We start from the raw sequence: 20,913 nt of genomic DNA, 5'->3' as shown, positions 1-20,913 counted from the left end.
ATCTTCATCCTCTTCTTCATTTTTTTGTGTTTTATTGGCGGTTGCCAAACCTTCTTCATCTAATTGCCTCCCGGGTGGTGTTGAGTGATGGAGGGGAGGGTACAGGAAAGTCTGTTTCTTCCTGTCCTATGTTGGAGGTGGCCTTAGTGTGCTCTCTGTCATGTGTCATAACAGGCAGAGGATCACAAGGTGTGTACAACAGGTTAAGGAGTTAACAGGTCGGTAATACAACAGGAAACCCACATAGTGCCTTGTGTAATTAATAAAATCTTACAATCAATCAAAAAATGCAAAACGCAGCCAATGTCATTCTAAAATGGGTATGATCGTGTTTCTTTGTTCTGGTTGAATAATGGACAAAAACCCTTTATATCCGGAGTGACTTTACCTGATAGATTCTACACTCTTCTTCCTTCGGATATTTCGGTACTGTGTATATAAAGTTTGAAAGACTTATTGCTAATCTTATGATCGTGCCTTGTGTAACAGTTTCAGGTTTTCTTATGGGGTCATTTTGTGCTGATGACCTTCCCAGTCAGTCCAGAAGAAACTTCCTCCTTTTAACACAGACAAAGCACCAAGCAGGAAGGAAAGCAACCAGCAAGATAAAGTTCAGTGATTATTGGCCCATATACAGACACTGATGTTATCCGAGACATGCAGCAGACCAATGAATCATCTACATAACTTCCTGTAGATTTATGGGTGGAGGGATCTGTGGACCAAACAGAAGGTAAAGGGTCAACTCCTCCATGACCAACAGCTCTTTTCTCACCAACATAAAAAAAAAACAAAGGAAAAACATATAAAGCACTGTAGCAATTTTGTATAAATATGATAGAACTAAACAAAGAAATAAATTTGTCTTGTGTATTTTTTAGTTGTTTCATTCTTTTCACTGTAAGAGAACAAATTAAGATATAAACATACAACAAACACAACAATATAACCAAGACTGGATTCATTATCACTGTGAATCTAATAGTGTATACATGAGAAACAAATGTAGGACTGTAATCCATCCATCCATTATCTGAACCGCTTTGTCTGATTAAGGGTGGTGGGGAAGCTGGAGCCTATCCCAGAAGCCTTTGGGCGAGAGGCGGGGTACACCCTGGACAGGTCGCCTGTCTATCGCAGGGTATGGAACTGTAAAGTGAGGTGGAAATCACAAAACATGTGAAAATGAGGCAGAAGTCTTCGCTCTCTGACTACTTTTCTGGTTTTAGTTTGTGGTGGATTCCTGTTATATCACTCAGTAAGTTTGAAAAACATGTCGCAAAAAAAAGCATTCTTAGTTTTTGCAGTTTGTGACGCGACGTGTCATTTTCATACAATATTAATCTTGTGAAAGTGTCACAACCACAGTTTCTGAGTTCATACTCAGTCTGATCCACTGCTGTTTACACTAACCTCAGATAGAAATTTCACTTCTGTTTTCCATTGAAGTTTACTTCTACTTTCAGTCACCTCTTGCTTTTGGCTTACTGTTTCTTTTTGCACCATAAGGTTTGTGTTTCATCTAACTCAGCACTTCCAATTCCAAAAAAAAAGAAAACGCATTGATGGTGCCTCACAGATCAGACCGTACATAAAAGCTAAAAAAGACACAAGAGACATGCATTTACAAACCTTCCCGATTTCTCCAGTGCCTCAGCTTGTCACACTTGGCTGGCGAAGCATCTATAACAACTTCCTAATAACTGTGATTTCAAAAACCTAATAAAAATTTAGCAGCTTTGCAAGATGGCACAAAATCATGATCAAGCAGTAATCCATCCGGCTGGATACGTGCGGCAGTTTTCATTTGCAATGCCACCACAACAGTTCAGAACAATCGGCATCCTGTACTGGTGGCTACACATGACTTTTTGTAACAACAATCAACAATGGCAGCTATTATTCCCTGACTGGCTCGATTAAATTTACTGATGACTTTGATAGATGTTTCAGTCAGTGAGCTTTATTCATTTGTTGTCATTATTTCTTTAAGAGACTACTTTTTATTTACAATCTTCCAAAGATAAAATCTCAACTAAGTGAGACGTCCTAGATACTGATTGATGTAGTAGAAGAAACGACCTGATACAAGGAAGTAGATATAAACTAGGGAACTTTTATGACATGAAAATATTTGACACTGTCAATCTTAATATAGTGATTAGTAAAATGGAGAAGAATGGCTTTGGAGGCATTTTTTGGACTGGTTTAAGAGCTATTTGCTTAACAGTTACAAGTTAATCAGTACTTCTCTAGACTGAAGAATATTACATGTGGAGTACCTTATGAATCAATTTTAGGTCCAAAACTGGTTTATTATGTATATTCATAGATAAATATATTACATCATGTATGTTTCAGAGTATGAAATAAATAAAAATACATGTTATCTGCAGATGACACATATTTTGTTAGGTTTGAAACAGCTTTTGAGGTGATCACATGGGAGCTAAACAAAGTGGTTTGATAAAAAAAAATTAAACGTCTGTAAATTATGTTGCTTGGGAGTCACATATGTCAAAGTAAAACTAATCTTTTTTCCTTTTTTTTTTGTCCTTTCCAGCATTTAAGCAAGCAGAATAATGGTCTGGATGCTGTTTTCTGCTGAGCAAATTTACTTTGCCAAGGGGAGCATGACTGGTATGATGATCCCCTTGATTTTCTAGATTCTTATTTTATTTCTTTATTTATTTTGTATCATTGTAATACAGAGTTTCTACTGCTGGACCAGACCAGAGAGGATAGGAGCAACAGAAAGACAAAGGGAAAGAGAATGAAAACATATCATAGAGAGAGAGAGGAAAAGAGAGAGATAGAAAGAGAAAGAAGGAAAAAAAAGACATTTGCATAAACGTACTCATATACACCCATACGCATTTGCCTATATAGACGCATGTACCTACACATTCACACACATAGACACAAGTAAAACTAATCATTAACAATGTAAATAAAGAAAGAGTTCATTCAATGAAATTCCTGTGTGATCTTGTACCACAAAATCTGTTGGGAACCATGTGTTTAATTATGTTCAGGGGAAGTTGGAACAGAGCATTGCCATACTGGGGGAAAACAAGACACTTAATAAACATGAACACTGTACACACTTGATATTGGACATTAAGTTGACCATACATGAGTTTCTGTGCAGAGATGTGAGGAAACACAAAAGTGATATACAAGCAAGACATTAGCTTGATGTATGATGCAAGTTAAATAATACAAATTAACTATTGTAAAAATACAAGCCGTAAAATCTCTAGATCTTTCAAGATTTGATTTGAAGAATGAGCACAAAAATATTAAAGGCAAGATTTAATTTAAATCAGGGGTGTCCCAAGTCGGTCCTCAAGGGCAGCTGTCCTACAGGATTTTGATGTATACCTGCTCCAACACATCTGGCTTTCATTGTATTGATCCAACAGCCAATGAAGTTCTGCACAATAACTGATAAGTTGAGTCAGGTGTTTTGAAGCAGGGACACATGGAAAACCTGCAGGAAAACCTGAGGACCATAGCTGGACACTCCTGATTTAGATAGATAGATAGATAGATAGATAGATAGATAGATAGATAGATAGATTCTACTTTTTATACCTTACTTTAACCTGGCCACGTCATCAACTGACTTTTGAACTATGTTAATGTAGTTTATGGTATTTCATATCATGTCATGTCATGTCAGCCCCCCCCTTTGAATAAAAAAAAGAAAAGAAGAAGGTATTCATACTGTTATAGATGTTCCGAATTTGCCACTACTTGTCTCTGATTTATTGTTGCGTCATGTGTGTGTGTGTGTGTGTGTGTGTGTGTGTGTGTTAGCAGTCGCATGTGACAGCAGGCTTACTCAGTGGAGGGCTGGTCTTCGTCGTCATCGCCGCTCATGTATAATCAATGAGGAGGCAGCGGCTTCGGAAAAACTGGCTGCTTCTGGTTTCCAGGCATAAATACAAAGCGGAGCCGGTCTGATAGAAAACGGCACAAAGGAAAGCGGAGCACTCTGAGGTTTCCTGAAACTGAAGACCAAAAGAGTCAGGTAACCAGCTGCTCTACTTAGACCACATTTAACAGACTTATCGCTCACAAGTGGGACAGTGATGGCGAGCGCGGTGATGGGAATCGGTAACCAGAAAAGAACAGGCTGTGGTTCCCAGAACTGCTGAAAAATACTGTCAGAGCGGCTTGTTTACCGTAGTTGGCCGCGACGTGACTCTCAGCAACCGTACACACATGATACCAGCTGTCAGCCAGGTGTTAGTGGTGATGAACCACGCAACGCAAAGGCAACCTGTGTGAAAGCGGCTCAAATAAGATGTTAGTCACACTGATGTGTCAGTGTGTGTGTGTGTGTGTGTGTATGTGTGTGTAACGTTACAAACTCAACTGGCTTTATATTATCCTCTCTTAATTTTTTTTGTTGTTTTTTTTTTTTTTTTATTGTTCTAAGATGATTTTAGGCTTTGTTACGTGTCGAGCACAGGTTGTCTTGCAGACTTTTTTTTTTTTTTGTCAGTTTCTCAGTAAAGTGGAGTGTTTTGTCTGAAACTGCTGCTGCTTTGGCATCACAGCTTATACGTGGCAGCCTGTAACTATAGAGCAGATCCAGGCAGCATGAAGAAAAGATCAAACTGTCTGATAACCTCTGTCTATGTTCTTAAACACTTTACTCTGGTTTCTTATCTGCAACGAAGAGTTTCGGATTTCCATCTCTCTTTTAAGTCCACTTTTTGTGTTATTCAAGGTTCAAGTAATACTCTAATGTGATGTAGAAGTGGTGGATTATTATCTTAATAGTAAAAAAAAAAAAAAAAAAAAAAAAAAAAAAAAAAACCTCAACAAAACTAAATGTAATTTAAGAAATCAGTTACAGTAGTCTCTCTGATATGAGAGTTCTCGATTGAAAATGTTTTCTCCCTTTTTTCTACTCTGATGTTACCTCTCTTCATCTTTATGAATAGAATGTTATAGAATATAAATGACTGTATATTTGTCTGGGTTTCAAAGGGCTTTTGTATTTGTAAAAAGTTAAATCAAACTGTCTTTTCTTATTTTGCCCTCTCAGTATTTTCTTGTTTATTTTAGTTAATCATCGCCACCGGTATTGATGATCTGGGTGTCCTCATCGTGCAATGAATTGACTGTCAAGTGTCAGTCACCTGAGTGTATATATATATATATATATATATATACCACAACCATTTCTCATGGTACTGCTCTTTTGTTCATCTGCATCTCAGGAACAACCAGCGTGGTGCACTGTAGCACAGCTGTGAAGTGCGTGTGTGAGCAGCATGCATGTAGTGCCCCCACTCCATCATTCCAGCATGGAAAAAAAAATCAGAGCTTGGGAAGAAATGAGGAATGTGTGGCCCTTGGCATGAATCCCCAAGACCACACTGTAGCATTTTCATGTTGGGATGTAGAAATGTGTGTTTCCAAGCGCCTATTCACATGGGGACTGATGGAGGAAATGCAGATGTGAGCGTACACAGCTGGAAAGAGCTGCGTGCACAGTTACGAGCAGAGAAGGAAAAGCAATAAAGATGAGAGACGTGAGCTCAGACGCAGTATTTAAGACATTCCTGCTGACGGCAGGCCCTGTTTTCGAGAAGTCCACTGGCGGACGCACTGTTCTGTAGATTGCTGTTTCTAGGTCAGCGGTAGCCCCCTCCCTCCTTTCTCCTCACTACACCCTTAGCCGCCTGTCTACCCAAGGCCAGCCCATACATTAATCTGTGGCACTAGTGTGAAGCGTGGAGCGGTGACATGTGGTGAGTGTATTAACCAGCCATGGAATTACAAACAACCAGGGAGGGATGCACAATCTGTCACACAGTCCAGTGTGTAAAGCGATAATATGCTGTTTGGAAAGAAGGTGTATCCGTAATTCATGGAATTAGAGACATTTTAGAGTGAAACATGGTTTGCACAATTACTCCTGATAAATTAGTGTAAAATCTATCATTTAAGAGATTTTCCATGAAGGAATTTCAACATGTTTCAAGTAAAATAGTTCATAATTAAGAATTCTTTAGTCATTCTCATGTGGAAATTGCTCCTTTCTTGTGTTACAGTACAGTAACAGAGTAGCTTGGCATTCTTTTCTTTATGACAAGGATGCTTAAACATGATTGGACAAGCTGGGAGTCGAAGGATTCAAATATTCATTCCACAAATGGAAATAGTACTTCACATATATGTATTTTCACATATATGTATTTTCGCTTGACGAGGAGATTTCTCGTATTTGATGGTCATCTGACAAGTGGTCATGCTCTGCAGTCACACAATGTTAATGTTAAAAAGGTGTGAGAAACATTACTGTAATACTGACGGTTGTGCCTCACAGTCTCTAGCTAGCATTACTTAATCGCTGTCACCTAGGGTCAAACCACGTGTTACTTTAAGGTGTGTGTTTTTGTATTGTGGGAGGAAACCAGAATTTCTGAAGTCAACCAACAGGGAGAACATGAAGTTCCACAGAAAAAATGCACTGCCAACATTTAAATTAGAAACCTCCATGCTGCGAGACAAGAGTGCTAATCGCCTCACAACCGCAGAGGCCCCTGGTTCTTAATGATTTGCATAATTTTTAACTGTCTTATCAGCTGTGTAAAAAAAAAGACAATGGATGAAACGGAAATTTTCCATAGCTTGAGGTTTGGTTTCGTTTGAAACTTGACGTTACAGTTGATCATTTAGAGAATTACTGTCACCAAATTAAAGCTGGTGACAGTAAGATCTGTTTGGCCACATTTTGATGAGCATTTTCAAACCAGAATTAGGCCTGTAACAGTTGTTATATAGTCACCTCACTGTCTTTTATTTGCATAAAAACAGCTTTGTGACTGCAACATTCACCACGGTTTAATTGTGACATCCCGTCACGCCCTGTCATCTCCCTAATCAGTTATTCCCACCAGCTGTTTAATTCACTGTTTAGTTTTGATTAGTATTAGTTGAGTTTAACATCATGCCTTAAAACCAATTGTCAAAGCACCTCTTTGAGCACATTTGAATCAAATAAAAACTTAGAAAACATCATTACTTGGCATTTCATTAAACTGTTTGTTCAAGTGTTTTAATATAAAATTTACCGTATCAGATGTCATATCTTGACAGATATCTCAGAATAACAAGAAAGTGTACTGTTTTTTATTTTTCATCTGCTGTTTGCAGTATTTAACAAATTCCATCCTTCAGTACCAACAAATGGATGTTATTGTCCATAAGTTATATGTATTTGTTAAAACATTGTAAATATAGTTAATGTTTATAGAAAATGGATGGAGAAAGACAAGAATTTAACCATAGTTTCTTTTTGCATGACAGAACACTGACAATAGTTTAGGTGTGGCAGGAATATTGAGCAACGCTTTTACCTTGCATTTTGAAAACAATATAGAGAAAGCTCTCCTTCATTCGTTATTAAAAACAACCTATTTGGCACAAAGTTAATCTAGAGATACCCAAGATTTAGAATTAAGACTGGGGATAATTTTGCCAAATCCACTTGAACAAATACAGAAACACAATATTCAGTGTAGAAAGGACCACATTTGAAGCGACTTTACTGATGGATAACTGCATAAAAATGTAATAACTACTTAGGAAACCTAGGACTGAAAAGAGTCTTAGTATAGATTTTTACAATCTGATTATTTCAAGTGATTTGTTTGTCAGTGTACGAGTGTTTAAAAAATACACACGCCCTTTACTATTCTTAGTGGCCCAACAGAGTTTTAGCTTTAGTTTGTGGAAATCCGACGAATGGTTTCCATTGACTTAGACTCAGCGTATAAGAAATACATGCTGTGGTTTCAGAGAAAGTGACAGAAGTGAAAATTAAACGTAGTTTCATTTCATACTAATCAGATGAAATAGTTCAGTGAAATGTATGGATGCATTCCAGATGGAGAAATAAAATATAACAAAATAAAACTGCAAACTGGAACACAGCTGAAAAATCTTTAAAAAAATCATGCTGTTTTCTATTTCAGAGAAACCTCAAGCTTCCTCTGCAACATTATAGGACAGTGTCATTATAATATTTTCTGACACTTTCCCACAATTGCCTGTCCTGTGACTGTAATGGTGTCTGACCCACATTCAAGATGAGGGTCGTGATGTAAGGTCACATGTTGACGCCTGCAGATTAAAGGCATTAACCCACATCTGTCGTGGTGGTCAGCGGTCAACTGAAACTGGTAGTTTTTAGGAAGGAACTTCTGTTTATGGTAAACTCTGTACATCCTCATTGTGCTGACATCATCCTCTGGTCCTCCCTTGACCAAGTGTTTCTCACACGAGTTTTCTTGAAGCGCGCTGTTGTGCCGTCAGCTCTTTGCTGGTCAAATCCAGCTCAGCTCTGACAACTTGCTTAGAACTCAGTTTCTCATGTTCTTAAATGAAATCAAAGATGAAAATCAGTGAAGTGTGCTCCTTGTGTCTGTTTGTTTTGTGTGGATGCAACGTGTTTCTTCATTCGTGGAAAATGGGGACTGAATGACCTACAAGATCACAAAAGTACAGTGGTTCATCGTCAACTAAAGCACAAGTGTAATGTTTATGAAAGTCTTTCTGCTGTGACCTGAAGCGGGTGGAAACTCAAAGCGTGTTCTCTGTGCAGTATAACATGTACTGCCCTTTCTGTAGTGTTGCTGTGGCAACAACGCAAGGATTTTGGATATGTTTGTGCATGTGTACAGCACAGTATGACTAGCTCTAAAGAGTTGATACCACCCATTTCAGTTAAATCCAAATATATTTATAGTTTTTTGCATCATTTTTGTCATGTTCCGACCGTAGATCATCATGGCAACATGGCAGGCCTGTGAGGCAAAAACTATGTTTTATTTTACCTACACCTTCCATGCTCTCTGTACAGACTTCCCACACAGCTCTTCATACATTCACAGCATGCAGCCTTGTACTACAGTAACAAGGCCGTCTGTGTACTCCTTCTTCCCGTAATGTTGCCGTCTCGGAGCAGTTTCATTGTAATTAAAGAGGCTGTTTAAGAAATCTCTTTTGTGTACAGTTTGTCCTCTGACGGAAACAACAGACTTTTTCCAGGACCTTTTAATTTCACCTCACGCTCAACAAACAGTGATACAGACTGAGAAGACAGAACAATGTAAACATGTAATGGAAAAAAAGAGTCAAATTAAGTTAATTACAGTTATAAACACAGCTGTAAATGTGGGTCATAGTAAGTGGAATGCCATTAAGCAACATGTATCGGCTATAAAGGAGGCTTTTGTAGTCATTTAATTAGCAGTACAAAACAACTCTAAATAAGCCTAATTATATGAACTGAATGAACAGGTGCTTTTGCTGAAAATCTGCTGGTTTTGAAGGATTAGTTGTTGTTTTGGGTGTAAAAGATTAGTTGTTGGTTTCTTACAGTTGAGAACAACTGTTACAAACAACAACAGTGGAAAAAAATGTATCTCTTTGTTCAGGTTTCATAATGTTTACTCCTACTCCTTGGAAATTCTGGGGCAACATTTCTTTCTAGGTCATATATGGTGTTCTGACTGTGTTTTGTACATACATGATAATATGTTGTGTGAAAAAGACATTGCCTTCCTACATACTGCATTGTATGATCAAGATGATAAACTCCAGACAGCATCAACAGGGATAGACCAAGAATATTTTCTCCAGTTACTTTTAACATAAACATCCACTCACGTTATTTTATGGATATTTGTGGTGTTATTATTATTATTATTTTTTTATTTGATTTGTTTTCATTTGTCCGCAGACCCCACCGAAGAAGAGTTTGGACGGCATGCAAAGTTGTGAAATTTCCTCAGATAGCACTGATGATCCTCTTAGTAGTGGCCTTCGCACTCAACGGCAGCCTCGAATAGTAGTGATTGGTGCCGGCTTGGCTGGCCTTGCTGCGACTAAGTACCTACTGAAAAACGGCTTCACAGATGTCACTGTCCTAGAGGCATCAGACCACATCGGGGGCAGAGTTCAGAGTGTTCAGCACGGTAAGAGGATGTTACCAAGTGTGACCGTTTTTACTTTGTGTTCAACACAGTGATGCTTCAGAGTTACCAGCAATAGAGTTTTCTTTAGATCTCTGTAACATAGGATCCAGTCCACACAAATTAATGGCTGATAAGCAGACTAGTGCAAAAGGAAATCCTCTTCAGACCCTCATCTCAGATAGCTATCATTACTGTACTACTATTGCATACTATGCACCCTAGCCTAATGCAAGTGTTGGTCTTCTACTGTTGAGAAATGTTGTAAGGATTTCGCAAAAAATTTCATGACAGAGTGGTAAACCTGTTCCAGTAAATTGTGGAGGTGTTTAGCTGATCTCATGTTAGCTGTTGTAACAGACTTTCAGATAACATCTAAAATAAAGGAAATGAGAATATTTCTTCCATTTTGGCTTTCTTAATCAAGGCATGATGCTAATAATTTTATCATTTAAGACACCTAACATTGGTTACAGATAACATGCTTGGTTGTAGAGTTGGGGTGATGACAATATTAGAATCCGAAACAGAAACACTCATTGATCAGCGATTAATTCTGTCTAAACTTATTGAAACAAAATCTTTTTTTTTTTTCCTGCCCTACTTTACCAATACCACAGCACACAGATGCAGGAAGTTACGCAATCTCACCTCTTTTGAGTTGGTAGGCAGAGAAACATCTGCACATGAGTGTTGTGCTAACATTAAGCATTATGTCAAGGAATTTGGCGTTATTACTCAGAAAATCCCAAAAGCATTTGGGTTGCCATCATGTTAAAAAGTAAAAGCTGTGTTTTACCCTAAAGGAAAACTCTTCAACCTTTTTAAGGAAAAGTGCAACAACAAACACTGGAAAATGCTTTTAAAAACAAAAGTAATTCACAAGTCAGAAATTCACCACAGGAACAGACAACACTTTAGAATTTATTGTCATAAGTGAACAGTCTTGGTGTGTCGTGGAAAACGTTCACTGTAAATCCAATTCCAAGATCTTCTTTTAATGTAGTCTTTAATTTCAATTAATCTACTTAATAATTTAAGAGGTTTGTAGTTTGTAGTGATTGCTGCCATGTGTTAATTGATGTTTTAAAGTTAACCAATTTAACACGTGTCCAGTGAATGATGACAGCAACAACATTATACATCAAAGTCTATTATAAATGTAATTTATTTAAATGATAAATTTAATAAACCTTGATAAGATAACACAGGTACTCTGTAACAGCATCAACAGATACCTAAACCCCAGTGACGAAACTGGTTTTGGACAGGGGAAAAAAAAAGGAATCGGAAGCTCTACTTAATAGGTAAACGGTAGTCATAGCTCCTGTTCTGCGGGTATGCAGAGCAACATGCATGATAGATACATTTTCATCCTTATTTTAAATATAAAGATACAGTCCATTACAGCTAGACTAGACACTAGATAAGTGATTAAAGCATGTACAATTTTTTTTGTACAGGTTTTCATCTTGGAAATCACACCTAAAAACCTAGATTTGACAGCTCCACTGATCATCAGATCCAGTTTAAATTAGCCATTTAAAGTCATTTGACAGCAGAGCAACTTTATGGATTTAAATGAAGAAAAAGGGCAACAAAACCAAACGACTGCATTCATACTTCCATTCGGACTGTTAGTATATATAACTTCATCAAGGTTGTAGGATCACTTGGGAAGTTAAATAACAGTTACAGTGGAAAAACGTTGTCTAAATGAGCAAACAAACACACATGGATATCATGATCTGACCAACATAAAGGAAGCTTACTTTTTCTGAAAATATTCAATCTATACAAAGTGAATAGCAAGAATGACCAGATTGACTTCTGGGAAAATGAGAGGGGCTGCAGAGGAGAAACTTTCTCGTAAATGAACCAAATCAAAACTGGTTCTGAATACCAAAACAATTTGAGAAAGTTGAGACAAGAGAACAGTTTTTATCTGTTGATATGTGGATGAAATGAAAGCATAATGCAACGGCTGACATAAGAAATAAAAAAAACATATTGCACTATTGCATTATATTGAATATAGCTGATACAATCAATCAAATTGATTTTGATTATGAAGCACTTTCATAGTTCATAGTCACAAAAGCTGTGCTGAATCCACCTCATACAGAATATTCAGAAATACATTTCCTTCACCTAATGCCAAACAAAAAAAAAAATCTGATGTGATTTTACCAGAAATATTTATTCAAGTGCAAGTAATTCTTTGCATTAATTTCCTGCAACAACAACAGACAAGTCAAGAATAGCATGGACTGTGCTTTCTGTGCAAATGAAATAGGTCATGTGTGAAAATGGCGTGCACATGGAACTGCAGACACTGCATATGTCAGAAGCAGAGGTGTGTCTCTGCTGTGGACAGCTGATGGCTCCTTTAGCTCTTCATTGTACTATTTAGTCAGTTTTGTCTTTTAAAAAAAATGTGGTGGTATTATCCTAAAAATAAAATCCTATATTCATGGTTGGGCCTCAACAGTTTCCACTACCTTTAATTGGGTTGACCACCTTTCTTGAACTATCCAATTATCTAATGGAGATATTTTGCACAAGCCAGTCAGACTTAATGTAATGCACTGTTTCACTCAAAGCCATACACCACAGGGGATTTTGAGAGACCTTTTTGTGCATTTGTGTGTTTGTGTGTGTGTGTGTGTGTGTAGACAGGGCAACTTTGGAGCTTGGAGCTACCTGGATCCATGGTGCCAATGGGAACCCGGTCTACCACCTGGCGGAGGAAAATGGGCTGCTGGAACACACCACAGATGGAGAAAGGAGTGTGGGACGCATCAGCCTGTACACCAAAAATGGTGTGGCTCATTACCAGACCAATGCTGGCAAAAGGATCCCCAAGGACCTGGTGGAGGAGTTCAGTGATCTGTACAATGAGGTGACATATGCTCACAGACACAGATTAGTAAACCTGTGAATTCCACGTATACACTCACAAATAGTGCCATGTGTGACCACAGAGACACTCAGCTTGCATAATGACATAAGTAAGCCCAGTTATGTCATATACAGCAGCTAACCAGACATACATTTAAGCAGTCACTAAATCATCAGAAGTTTCTCGTTAGTCCTAAACAGAACATTTGATAAAGATGGTAGATATGGAAAAAAAAAACATTAAAAACCTAAATGATACAGTTCTGCCACATAGTGAGAAATAAACCTTAGTTTTTCTATCTAGAAAAAGAAAAATTAAAGGGTAATGCATCGTCTAAGACTGCTGTTCAACAGTCATCATTAGATAAATCTGAAAAAATATCCTAAAGTAACCAAGTAAAACAAGTGGCTTCATTTTAACATCAAATTCGTCTTCCCCTCAGTAAGTGTTCCTTAGGTTTGTGTTTGTGAATTTAAATGAATTGTTTATGCAGTAATTTGTGAAAAAACAATTGTGGACTAAACTATAAGTCGCACACAAAAAACATTATGAGATAAAGGCTGTGCAACTTTGCTTCCCACATCCAGGTTGTGACCAGTGCTTTTGAGCTTGTTTTTATCAAGTGTAGTTGTTTATTTGGGATTGCTCTACTCATTTTGTGAAGTCCTGTTTCTCTTCCAGCTTTTAAACATTAAACATTAAAACAAGAAATGCATGTGACAGTTTGTCCGGTTTTCAGGAACAGTCAATGGCCTCGTTTCCTTGGTTACAACAGTGCCCCATATTGACTTGCCTCCATCCACACACATGCACATCTACACCTGAGCAAAGTGTGACAATGCCAAATAAGTGTGGAAAATATGGAACATAATTCATTTTAAGGAATAGGAGAAAGTGAAATATGTAGATTTTTATTCAGCATGTTGGCACCTCAAAGGTTTCACACCAGGTCTATTTTTCATTTTAAATAAAAAAATAAAATTTTCTTCCCACTTACCCAGAGGCAGGATAGGGGTCTAATCAGGGAAGCCAATACTTTCCTCTCCCTGTTACTTCTTCCAGCTTGTCCAGTATGATTCTGAGGCTTTTCCAGGTCAGCCGAGAGACGTGGTCCCTCCAGCGTGTCCTGGGGCTTCCCTTGTGTCTCTTTTTTGAGTCACTGTTTTTTAAGCCTCAGTTCCTTAGAGATTTTCTATTTTTTTCCTTTCACAAGATCTGGCAACACTAGCTGCACATCATAGTGGCACAACAAAATACTTTTCATATTCATAAACCAGAATGCAAATCCGTTTTGTGCTTTGGTGCTTGGTGCTTTTGTAAAACTCTGAATCTCTGCCATGTCATGTTCATTTTGTGTTTTCCATCATGCTGTGCAATAATGAGAGCACAAACTGAGATAGTTCTTCAGTCTTACTTCCTATGACTTTGCCATGCAAAAGTGATCCTGACTGAAAAACCGTCATCAAACGAGGACCAGAGTAATTACTGTGCATTGTTCCCATTTTGCCTTTTTTTTCTATCCGAGCTAATACAATTTGATGAGACTCATTTAGAGCTGAATGGGCTTGATCTTAAGGCTAAATTCCCAGATTTTAGCCCACCTGTGAATAGCAGTAATAAATCTAAAGCCTTTTGTTTCAGCGCGTCAATAAGTCAGAGAAGCAACAGCAGCTTGTCATCCAGGTTTTTGTAATCCAGGCAAAGGGCTCAGCAACAAAAAAAGGCAGTGAAATCAATCAACTGACAGTCATATTGACAACATATCAGTAACATTCTACCTTAAAAAGTCTTTTATTTGCTAACATTTTTCATGATAAACTGATTAAAAGCAAACTCTTTGTAGACAGTACTTGCAGTAGCAGTGCAGCAGCAGCAACACACATCACATGCTTTCAGCAATGTGGCCTTTATGCAAAATCACATCAGTTGTGTGTCCAAAGCATTGCAGTCATCCTCTCATCGAAGGACTAGAGGGCAAAAACTCTTCTTTTAATCTTCTGACTAATCATTTGCTCCTTAAAATCTCTGTTCTGATCTGTAATTTGCCCGAAAACAAACAAAAACGCCTATCAGGGTATTCCGAATGCAAAAATCAGGTTAAAAATGTTAGACTTTTTCCCAACTATAAACACTTAAATGGAGACGGCATTGATTGAAAACATATATATTGTAGGTATTTAGCTAATGAAACTAATGAAAAGGACCATTTGACTCATTATAATGGGCTTATTCCATCGTTTTCTGATAGCTTGGTTTAGCTTGACTTATATGCAGCTGCAGGCACTGTTGTTTTTGCATTCAAAACCTAATTTGATCCATTTTGTATGTTTTGTGCATGTTGTGTCATGTTAGTTTTTGTGAAGATGTATAGTTTTAGAAAATATTATCAAGTAACTTTCCTTATGGAGGAGTTTGTCAGCATAAATAACCTGGAATTAACTTATATTGGATATATTAAGCCCATATGTTATGTTTATTAGAAATCAACATTCACCTCCATTTTCTCTTTTGAAACATGATGATTAATAGCTGAAGTTGTCTTGACTGACATTCTTTCAGCCTTTCCTATTTCATATCTTTGTATTTCTTTCCCTTTGTTGAGGCGCTGTGTTAGTTGCTGCTGACACCATCTGGTTTAAACCTCATCATGACGTTACTATAGAAAATGCTGTACAATACCTCCTCCTCCTTATCTCTGTTACTGTTTTGCATTTTGCAGGTGTACGAGCTGACTCAGGAGTTCTTCCAGAATGGGAAACCAGTTTGTGCTGAAAGCCAGAACAGTGTTGGCGTTTTTACAAGAGACGTGGTGCGAAAGAAGATCATGTTGGATCCTGATGATTCTGAGAGCACCAAGAAGCTCAAACTGTCAATGCTTCAACAGTACCTCAAGGTGTGTGTTCTCCATATCCATGTCTATGAATGTCTTATGAATCATCTGAAATTGAACTTATAAAGCACCAGTAACAAAAACAATTGTCTTGTTTTAATCGGCAACATCATAATATATTCATGATGTGCCCCCCACTCCATAAGCTCCCACACACACATGAAACACAACATGTCAAATGCACAGGGGAAATAGTGAAATATGCATTTGTAGTATTGAACCAGAGGCAGTAGCATATTTATTAGATCTCTTCTAAACTGAACATGCATGTGCTCCTTGCATGTTGAGACCAGTTTAGTCTGTTTAAAGCTACAGCTTAATAAAAGGTTTGCAGACATGCTGTATAGATTGCTACATCAACTGTGGACAGCTGATGTGAATCACCCAGTGTGGAAAGTTTGCACAGTCCTTTGCTTTAGGGTAACAGCTGTTTGGTGATCTTGTTTATTAGAAGGTAATGTGACCGCAGACATTGGTATGACATGAAAATGACCTGACTCCTGTGTTGGCATGGTCTCATGTTTCAGGTCGAGAGCTGTGAAAGCAGCTCTCCCAGCATGGATGAGGTATCTCTGAGTGAGTTTGGTGAGTGGACAGAGATCCCCGGTGCACATTATGTCATTCCTGAAGGTTTTATGAAGATTGTGGAGCTCCTGGCCCAGGACATCCCATCCCGCACCATCTGCCTCAGCAAGCCAGTCCGCTGTATCCACTGGAACTACTCAGCCCAACACCGAGAGGTCATTGCGAAGAGCAGCGACACCAACCGGGACAACAACCACAACGACAACAACCACAGCTGCCGACCTCACGAGGACCCTCTGATCTTAGGTCCCCCCATTTGGGTTGAGTGCAAGGATGAGGAGTGGATCACGGCTGACCACGTGATCGTGACAACTTCTCTGGGTGTGCTGAAGCAAAACCACGAGGCCATGTTCTCCCCGCCCCTTCCTGAGGATAAGGTGTTCGCCATCGAGAAGCTCGGCATCAGCACCACTGACAAGATATTCTTAGAGTTCGAGGAGCCCTTTTGGAGCCCGGAGTGCAACAGCATCCAGTTCGTGTGGGAGGATGAGGCTCAACTCCAACAGCTAGCATATCCCGAGGAGCTCTGGTACAAGAAAATCTGCAGCTTCGACGTCCTCTACCCGCCTGAACGTTATGGCTACATGCTAAGCGGCTGGATCTGTGGGCAGGAGGCGTTGTACATGGAGCGCTGTGATGACGAAACGGTGGCTGAGACCTGCACTGAGCTTTTGAGGCGCTTTACAGGTCAGAATACTTTCATGCATGAACAGGCCTTTACATATATTAAGGTTAAAATATTTTTTGCATAACAACACAGCTGTTTTCAAATAGATGTTTAAGACATCAATTTACTCTTTTGTGAATCTCAGTCAGTTAAACTAACAAGAACCTTGGATGGTTCAGAATGAGCGTGTCACGCCAGTGACTCATGAAGCGTCACTGAGTCATTATTTTTCACAGAAAGACAAGGACATAAACTTGAGCTGTGACGTAAGCTGCTTTCCCAGTAAAAAGAAAAAAATAGTAAAATAAATGTATAGATTCAAAGATAATGCAGACAATTGACTCAGGTGTTCAGTGAAGAGCAGATAATTGATCTGCTGTCACCACAACAGAATCAACACAGTGCAGAATTATTGATTATGTGTTAGATAAGACAAAAAGCTTTTTACTGTAACTGACATTTGATCAGTCCTTTTATTATTTTTATTCCATTTTGTGACACAAGCACATCCGCAAATGAAATGAAGGCCGTTTCCCCTGAGGTTGATTCAGTGCCGCTAGTTATATAAAGTGCATCATTGTCTAATCTAAGACAAATTAAATTAAAAAAAAAAACTAAAAAAAAAGACTAACAGCTTCATGATACTTGTAATGTAAAATGGAAACTATTTTGTGGACTGATGTATTCTTCACTATTTGGCAAAACACCAGAAAGGAAGTGCTGGGGAAAAAAAAGTTGGGCGGATGCTTTAGAAATGGGTCACAGTGTGAGTTCGGGGACATTAACTGTCACTTCACGATGAGGTCAGAGGACTTCCTATATATACACAGGATGTGTATCACACTGGAAAACGCAGGCATGCACTTCATTAAGGTTTAATCCCTTCAGCTGTTGTGATTACATATTGTCTCACCAGTGCCTCTCTGGCCGCAGACGATGGCAAGCAAATGGCTTCAACTCACTGCTGCTGCATGTTTGGTTTAAACCACTTTGATGCTAAAGTAGTGGCATTTAAAGAGTCAGGGTGTCAATATGCAGCATCATCATCCAAAATCATCCAGCGCTTTAGTCTAGATTATCTCAGAATATGTTAACTAGTCACAATAACCAAATGTTGATCTTTTACCAATCCCAAGCAAACAGTTTTGGAGCTTAACTCTAATGGCAGTAAAAATAAAAAGAGGGAAATTAACATAACAAACACAATAATCCTCCCAGACTGATCTGAATTTGAGGTCAATTGATCAAACCCTGTGTCTTAATCCACTTTCTGAAACACTGGGAAAAACTTCAGAATGACCTTTTTCTTACAGCAACACCTGCTTATCAGCAGCGTCCGAGCATTTCCATTGTGACATTAGCAGCCCCTAAAGTTTACAAACTGAGTGGTGTCCATGTTGACTCTTCTCTTCCTTGGTTTGTCTTCAGGGAACCCTGACATTCCAAAGCCTCGTCGTATCCTGCGCTCATCGTGGGGCAGCAACCCATACATCCGAGGCTCCTATTCCTTCACAAGGGTCGGGTCTAGTGGTGCGGACTGTGAGAGGCTGGCCATGCCGCTGCCTTATGCCAACAGCACCAAGGCTCCAGTAAGCAAAGTTTCAGTGTTTGTATGAGAATAAACCCTCTGAGACAATTTCTTGTTTTGATGTATCACACTCTGTGCTGACAGATGCATCTTAAGTGACTAAAGTGACAGTCAGCCAATGAAAATATTGTATCCGACTATCTATCTAGTATTGGTTATTTATATTAGCATGGGTGTAGAAAGGAGGGACCGATGCTGTGTAAAATTATTGGATGCCAGTACATTAGTTTTTTTACTTCCCCTGCCTGCCCTAAACGATACAGTGTCATCTCAGCTCATGCAGAGCCAATACAGCTGGTCTCAAGAGGACTGCCAATGCTGATTGCAGGCCAGGAGTCTGGACCTTGACACCTGATGCATTCTGGGTGAAAGGGAGAAGCGGCTGGATGTGTGTTTAATAGTCGGGGGTGTGGGATTCTTAATGCTTACTTGACACTGCTGAAGGAACGGCATGACCCTTCTGCTGAGAGTCCTTCAACCCTGTCAAACTAAAAATCACACTTGAGCCCTCAGGAAAGTTTGTGCTGCCTCCTACATGTGGAGCGCTAACAAGGGAAACAGAAATAGAAAGCAGTGCTGCAGGGGGAGGCAAAAAAAAAACAACAAAATAATAAGATGATATTGACAGATCTTGTTTTGAATGTGGTTTTCTTATCCTTCATCTTTTCCCTTGTCTTCTCTCTTGTTCTCTGCTCAGCCCCTGCAGGTCTTGTTTGCTGGAGAGGCCACCCACAGAAAATACTATTCTACCACACATGGTGCTTTGCTGTCAGGGCAGAGAGAAGCCACTCGCCTGATAGAGATGTACCAGGATTTGCACACGGCAGAAACCACAAAGCCTAACATATAACATGAAAAAAAAAAAACCTTTAACTAGTGACATAATACAAAATCTTGAATTAAGCTTTTTATCATTCTGATTAAGTTATACTTAAAAGCATAGCTCGGGCATTAAACACACCGAGAACAAATGAGTATTGTTTCTATCATGTGTAGATTTGAATTATGCTCAATTTTGTTTGAGATGTACTGTTTTAAAAGTTGCCAATGGTGCTGTCATCTCCTGTCTTTGCCATTCTGTCATAATGTTTTTTGGGTTTTTTGAAATCAGTAATGTTCATAACAGCATCTGTAATTTTACCTTGTTTTTGTAAGTGCCTTCTGTATGTATGTGCTATGTTATTACAAAAATAATGGAAATACTAAACAAAAATTTTAACTAAATAAAAAAACTTCTATGAACATGATATGATTTTCTTCATTCATAAGAATACACTTAATAGCCTACATACCCTCTCTTTAACCACTTCTGTTCACAATATATTCTTGTAATGTGCAATCAAAGCTAAGAGATTTTTTTTCATCCTATGATCATTTTGGTATCTCTTTAAATCTTTCAGAGAAATCAGAAAGTAAGTGCATGTGAAAAGAAAAGAAAAGACTCCAAAGCTGTTCTGTACAGTCGTGCCAAAGTGACACATGGGGGTAGAACCAACCTCAGCTTCTGCCAGACAACACTGTCAATTCTATTCATCTGTCATGAACACTAACGAGATCAATGGCGTTCATAAGACGACAGCAGGCAGAAGCGTCAAAATTTCTGCGAGTTCATCTCAAGGAAGAGATTTTGATGTCTGCGATACAAAAAGGTGTAAAATATCCAAGTCACAGTTTGATATACTAGAAGCGTCAGGGAACATGCTATAGAGGCAGAATGTCTCGCTACTCATCGCTGTCATTCTTTGTGCATTAAGTGATGATGTAAGTGGTGACATAACTCAGCACTATGGAGCAGTGGTGCAATCAAGCACAAGTGAAAACACCTGAGTGGTTCCACAGTTTTCTCAGACATACAGGAGATAAATACCTAAACTATGGAGCCATTTAGCAAAGTATTGACTTACTTGATCCATATAACTCCTAATTTACTTTAAGTGCCTTGTTTGCAGCCCAGGCTTTAGTTTATGACCTCAGTATGCATCATGGTGAGTTCAACTCAATTCAAACAAGAGATGAGTAGCTGACTCATATTTCACCAATGTTTACTGATGAAATGGCCAACCAGGGCAGACTAGGCCTGTTTTTGCATGCAGGGCCTTAAAGGATTAGAAACTTCAAGGAAGTTTTCTGTCAGAAAGTGCCAAGAAGCAGCTCAGCAATGTATGATTAAATAAGGTGTTTAAAAAAAAGAAAAAAAAACAAAAAAAAAAACATCATTTTTTATATTCAAGTGAGGCAAACCTGTTTTAGTAGACTTCCTAACAGCTATGATCTTGTAAA

The 20,913-nt window shown here is 38.6% G+C and overlaps 1 protein-coding gene across 1 annotated transcript; it reads left to right on the top strand.

The window, feature by feature from the left end:
• The first annotated feature begins 3,973 nt into the window (after positions 1-3,973).
• smox (spermine oxidase) lies at positions 3,974-19,786 on the top strand. Its single transcript, XM_079264799.1, has 7 exons — positions 3,974-4,036; positions 9,770-10,004; positions 12,677-12,903; positions 15,623-15,796; positions 16,321-17,065; positions 18,474-18,634; positions 19,331-19,786. Exons 2-7 carry the CDS (start codon positions 9,797-9,799, stop codon positions 19,481-19,483), a joined length of 1,668 nt encoding a protein of 555 aa, XP_079120925.1. The 5' UTR covers positions 3,974-4,036; positions 9,770-9,796; the 3' UTR covers positions 19,484-19,786.
• Positions 19,787-20,913: the final 1,127 nt, after the last annotated feature.

Source organism: Telmatherina bonti (genome assembly GCF_933228915.1).
Source record: "Telmatherina bonti genome assembly, chromosome: 3".
Classification (NCBI taxonomy): Eukaryota; Metazoa; Chordata; class Actinopteri; order Atheriniformes; family Telmatherinidae; genus Telmatherina; species Telmatherina bonti.
This window is presented reverse-complemented; position numbering and strand designations above follow the sequence as displayed.

What these genes read in the sequence shown, in the direction of transcription:
- smox (XM_079264799.1), top strand. Translation starts at nt 9,797, where the DNA reads ATGCAAAGTTGTGAAATTTCCTCAGATAGCACTGATGATCCTCTTAGT. An exon ending in AGTTCAGAGTGTTCAGCACG is followed by an intron (nt 10,005 to 12,676) that starts GTAAGAGGATGT and finishes GTGTGTGTGTAG; the next exon opens with ACAGGGCAACTTTGGAGCTT. An exon ending in GCTTTTGAGGCGCTTTACAG is followed by an intron (nt 17,066 to 18,473) that starts GTCAGAATACTT and finishes GTTTGTCTTCAG; the next exon opens with GGAACCCTGACATTCCAAAG.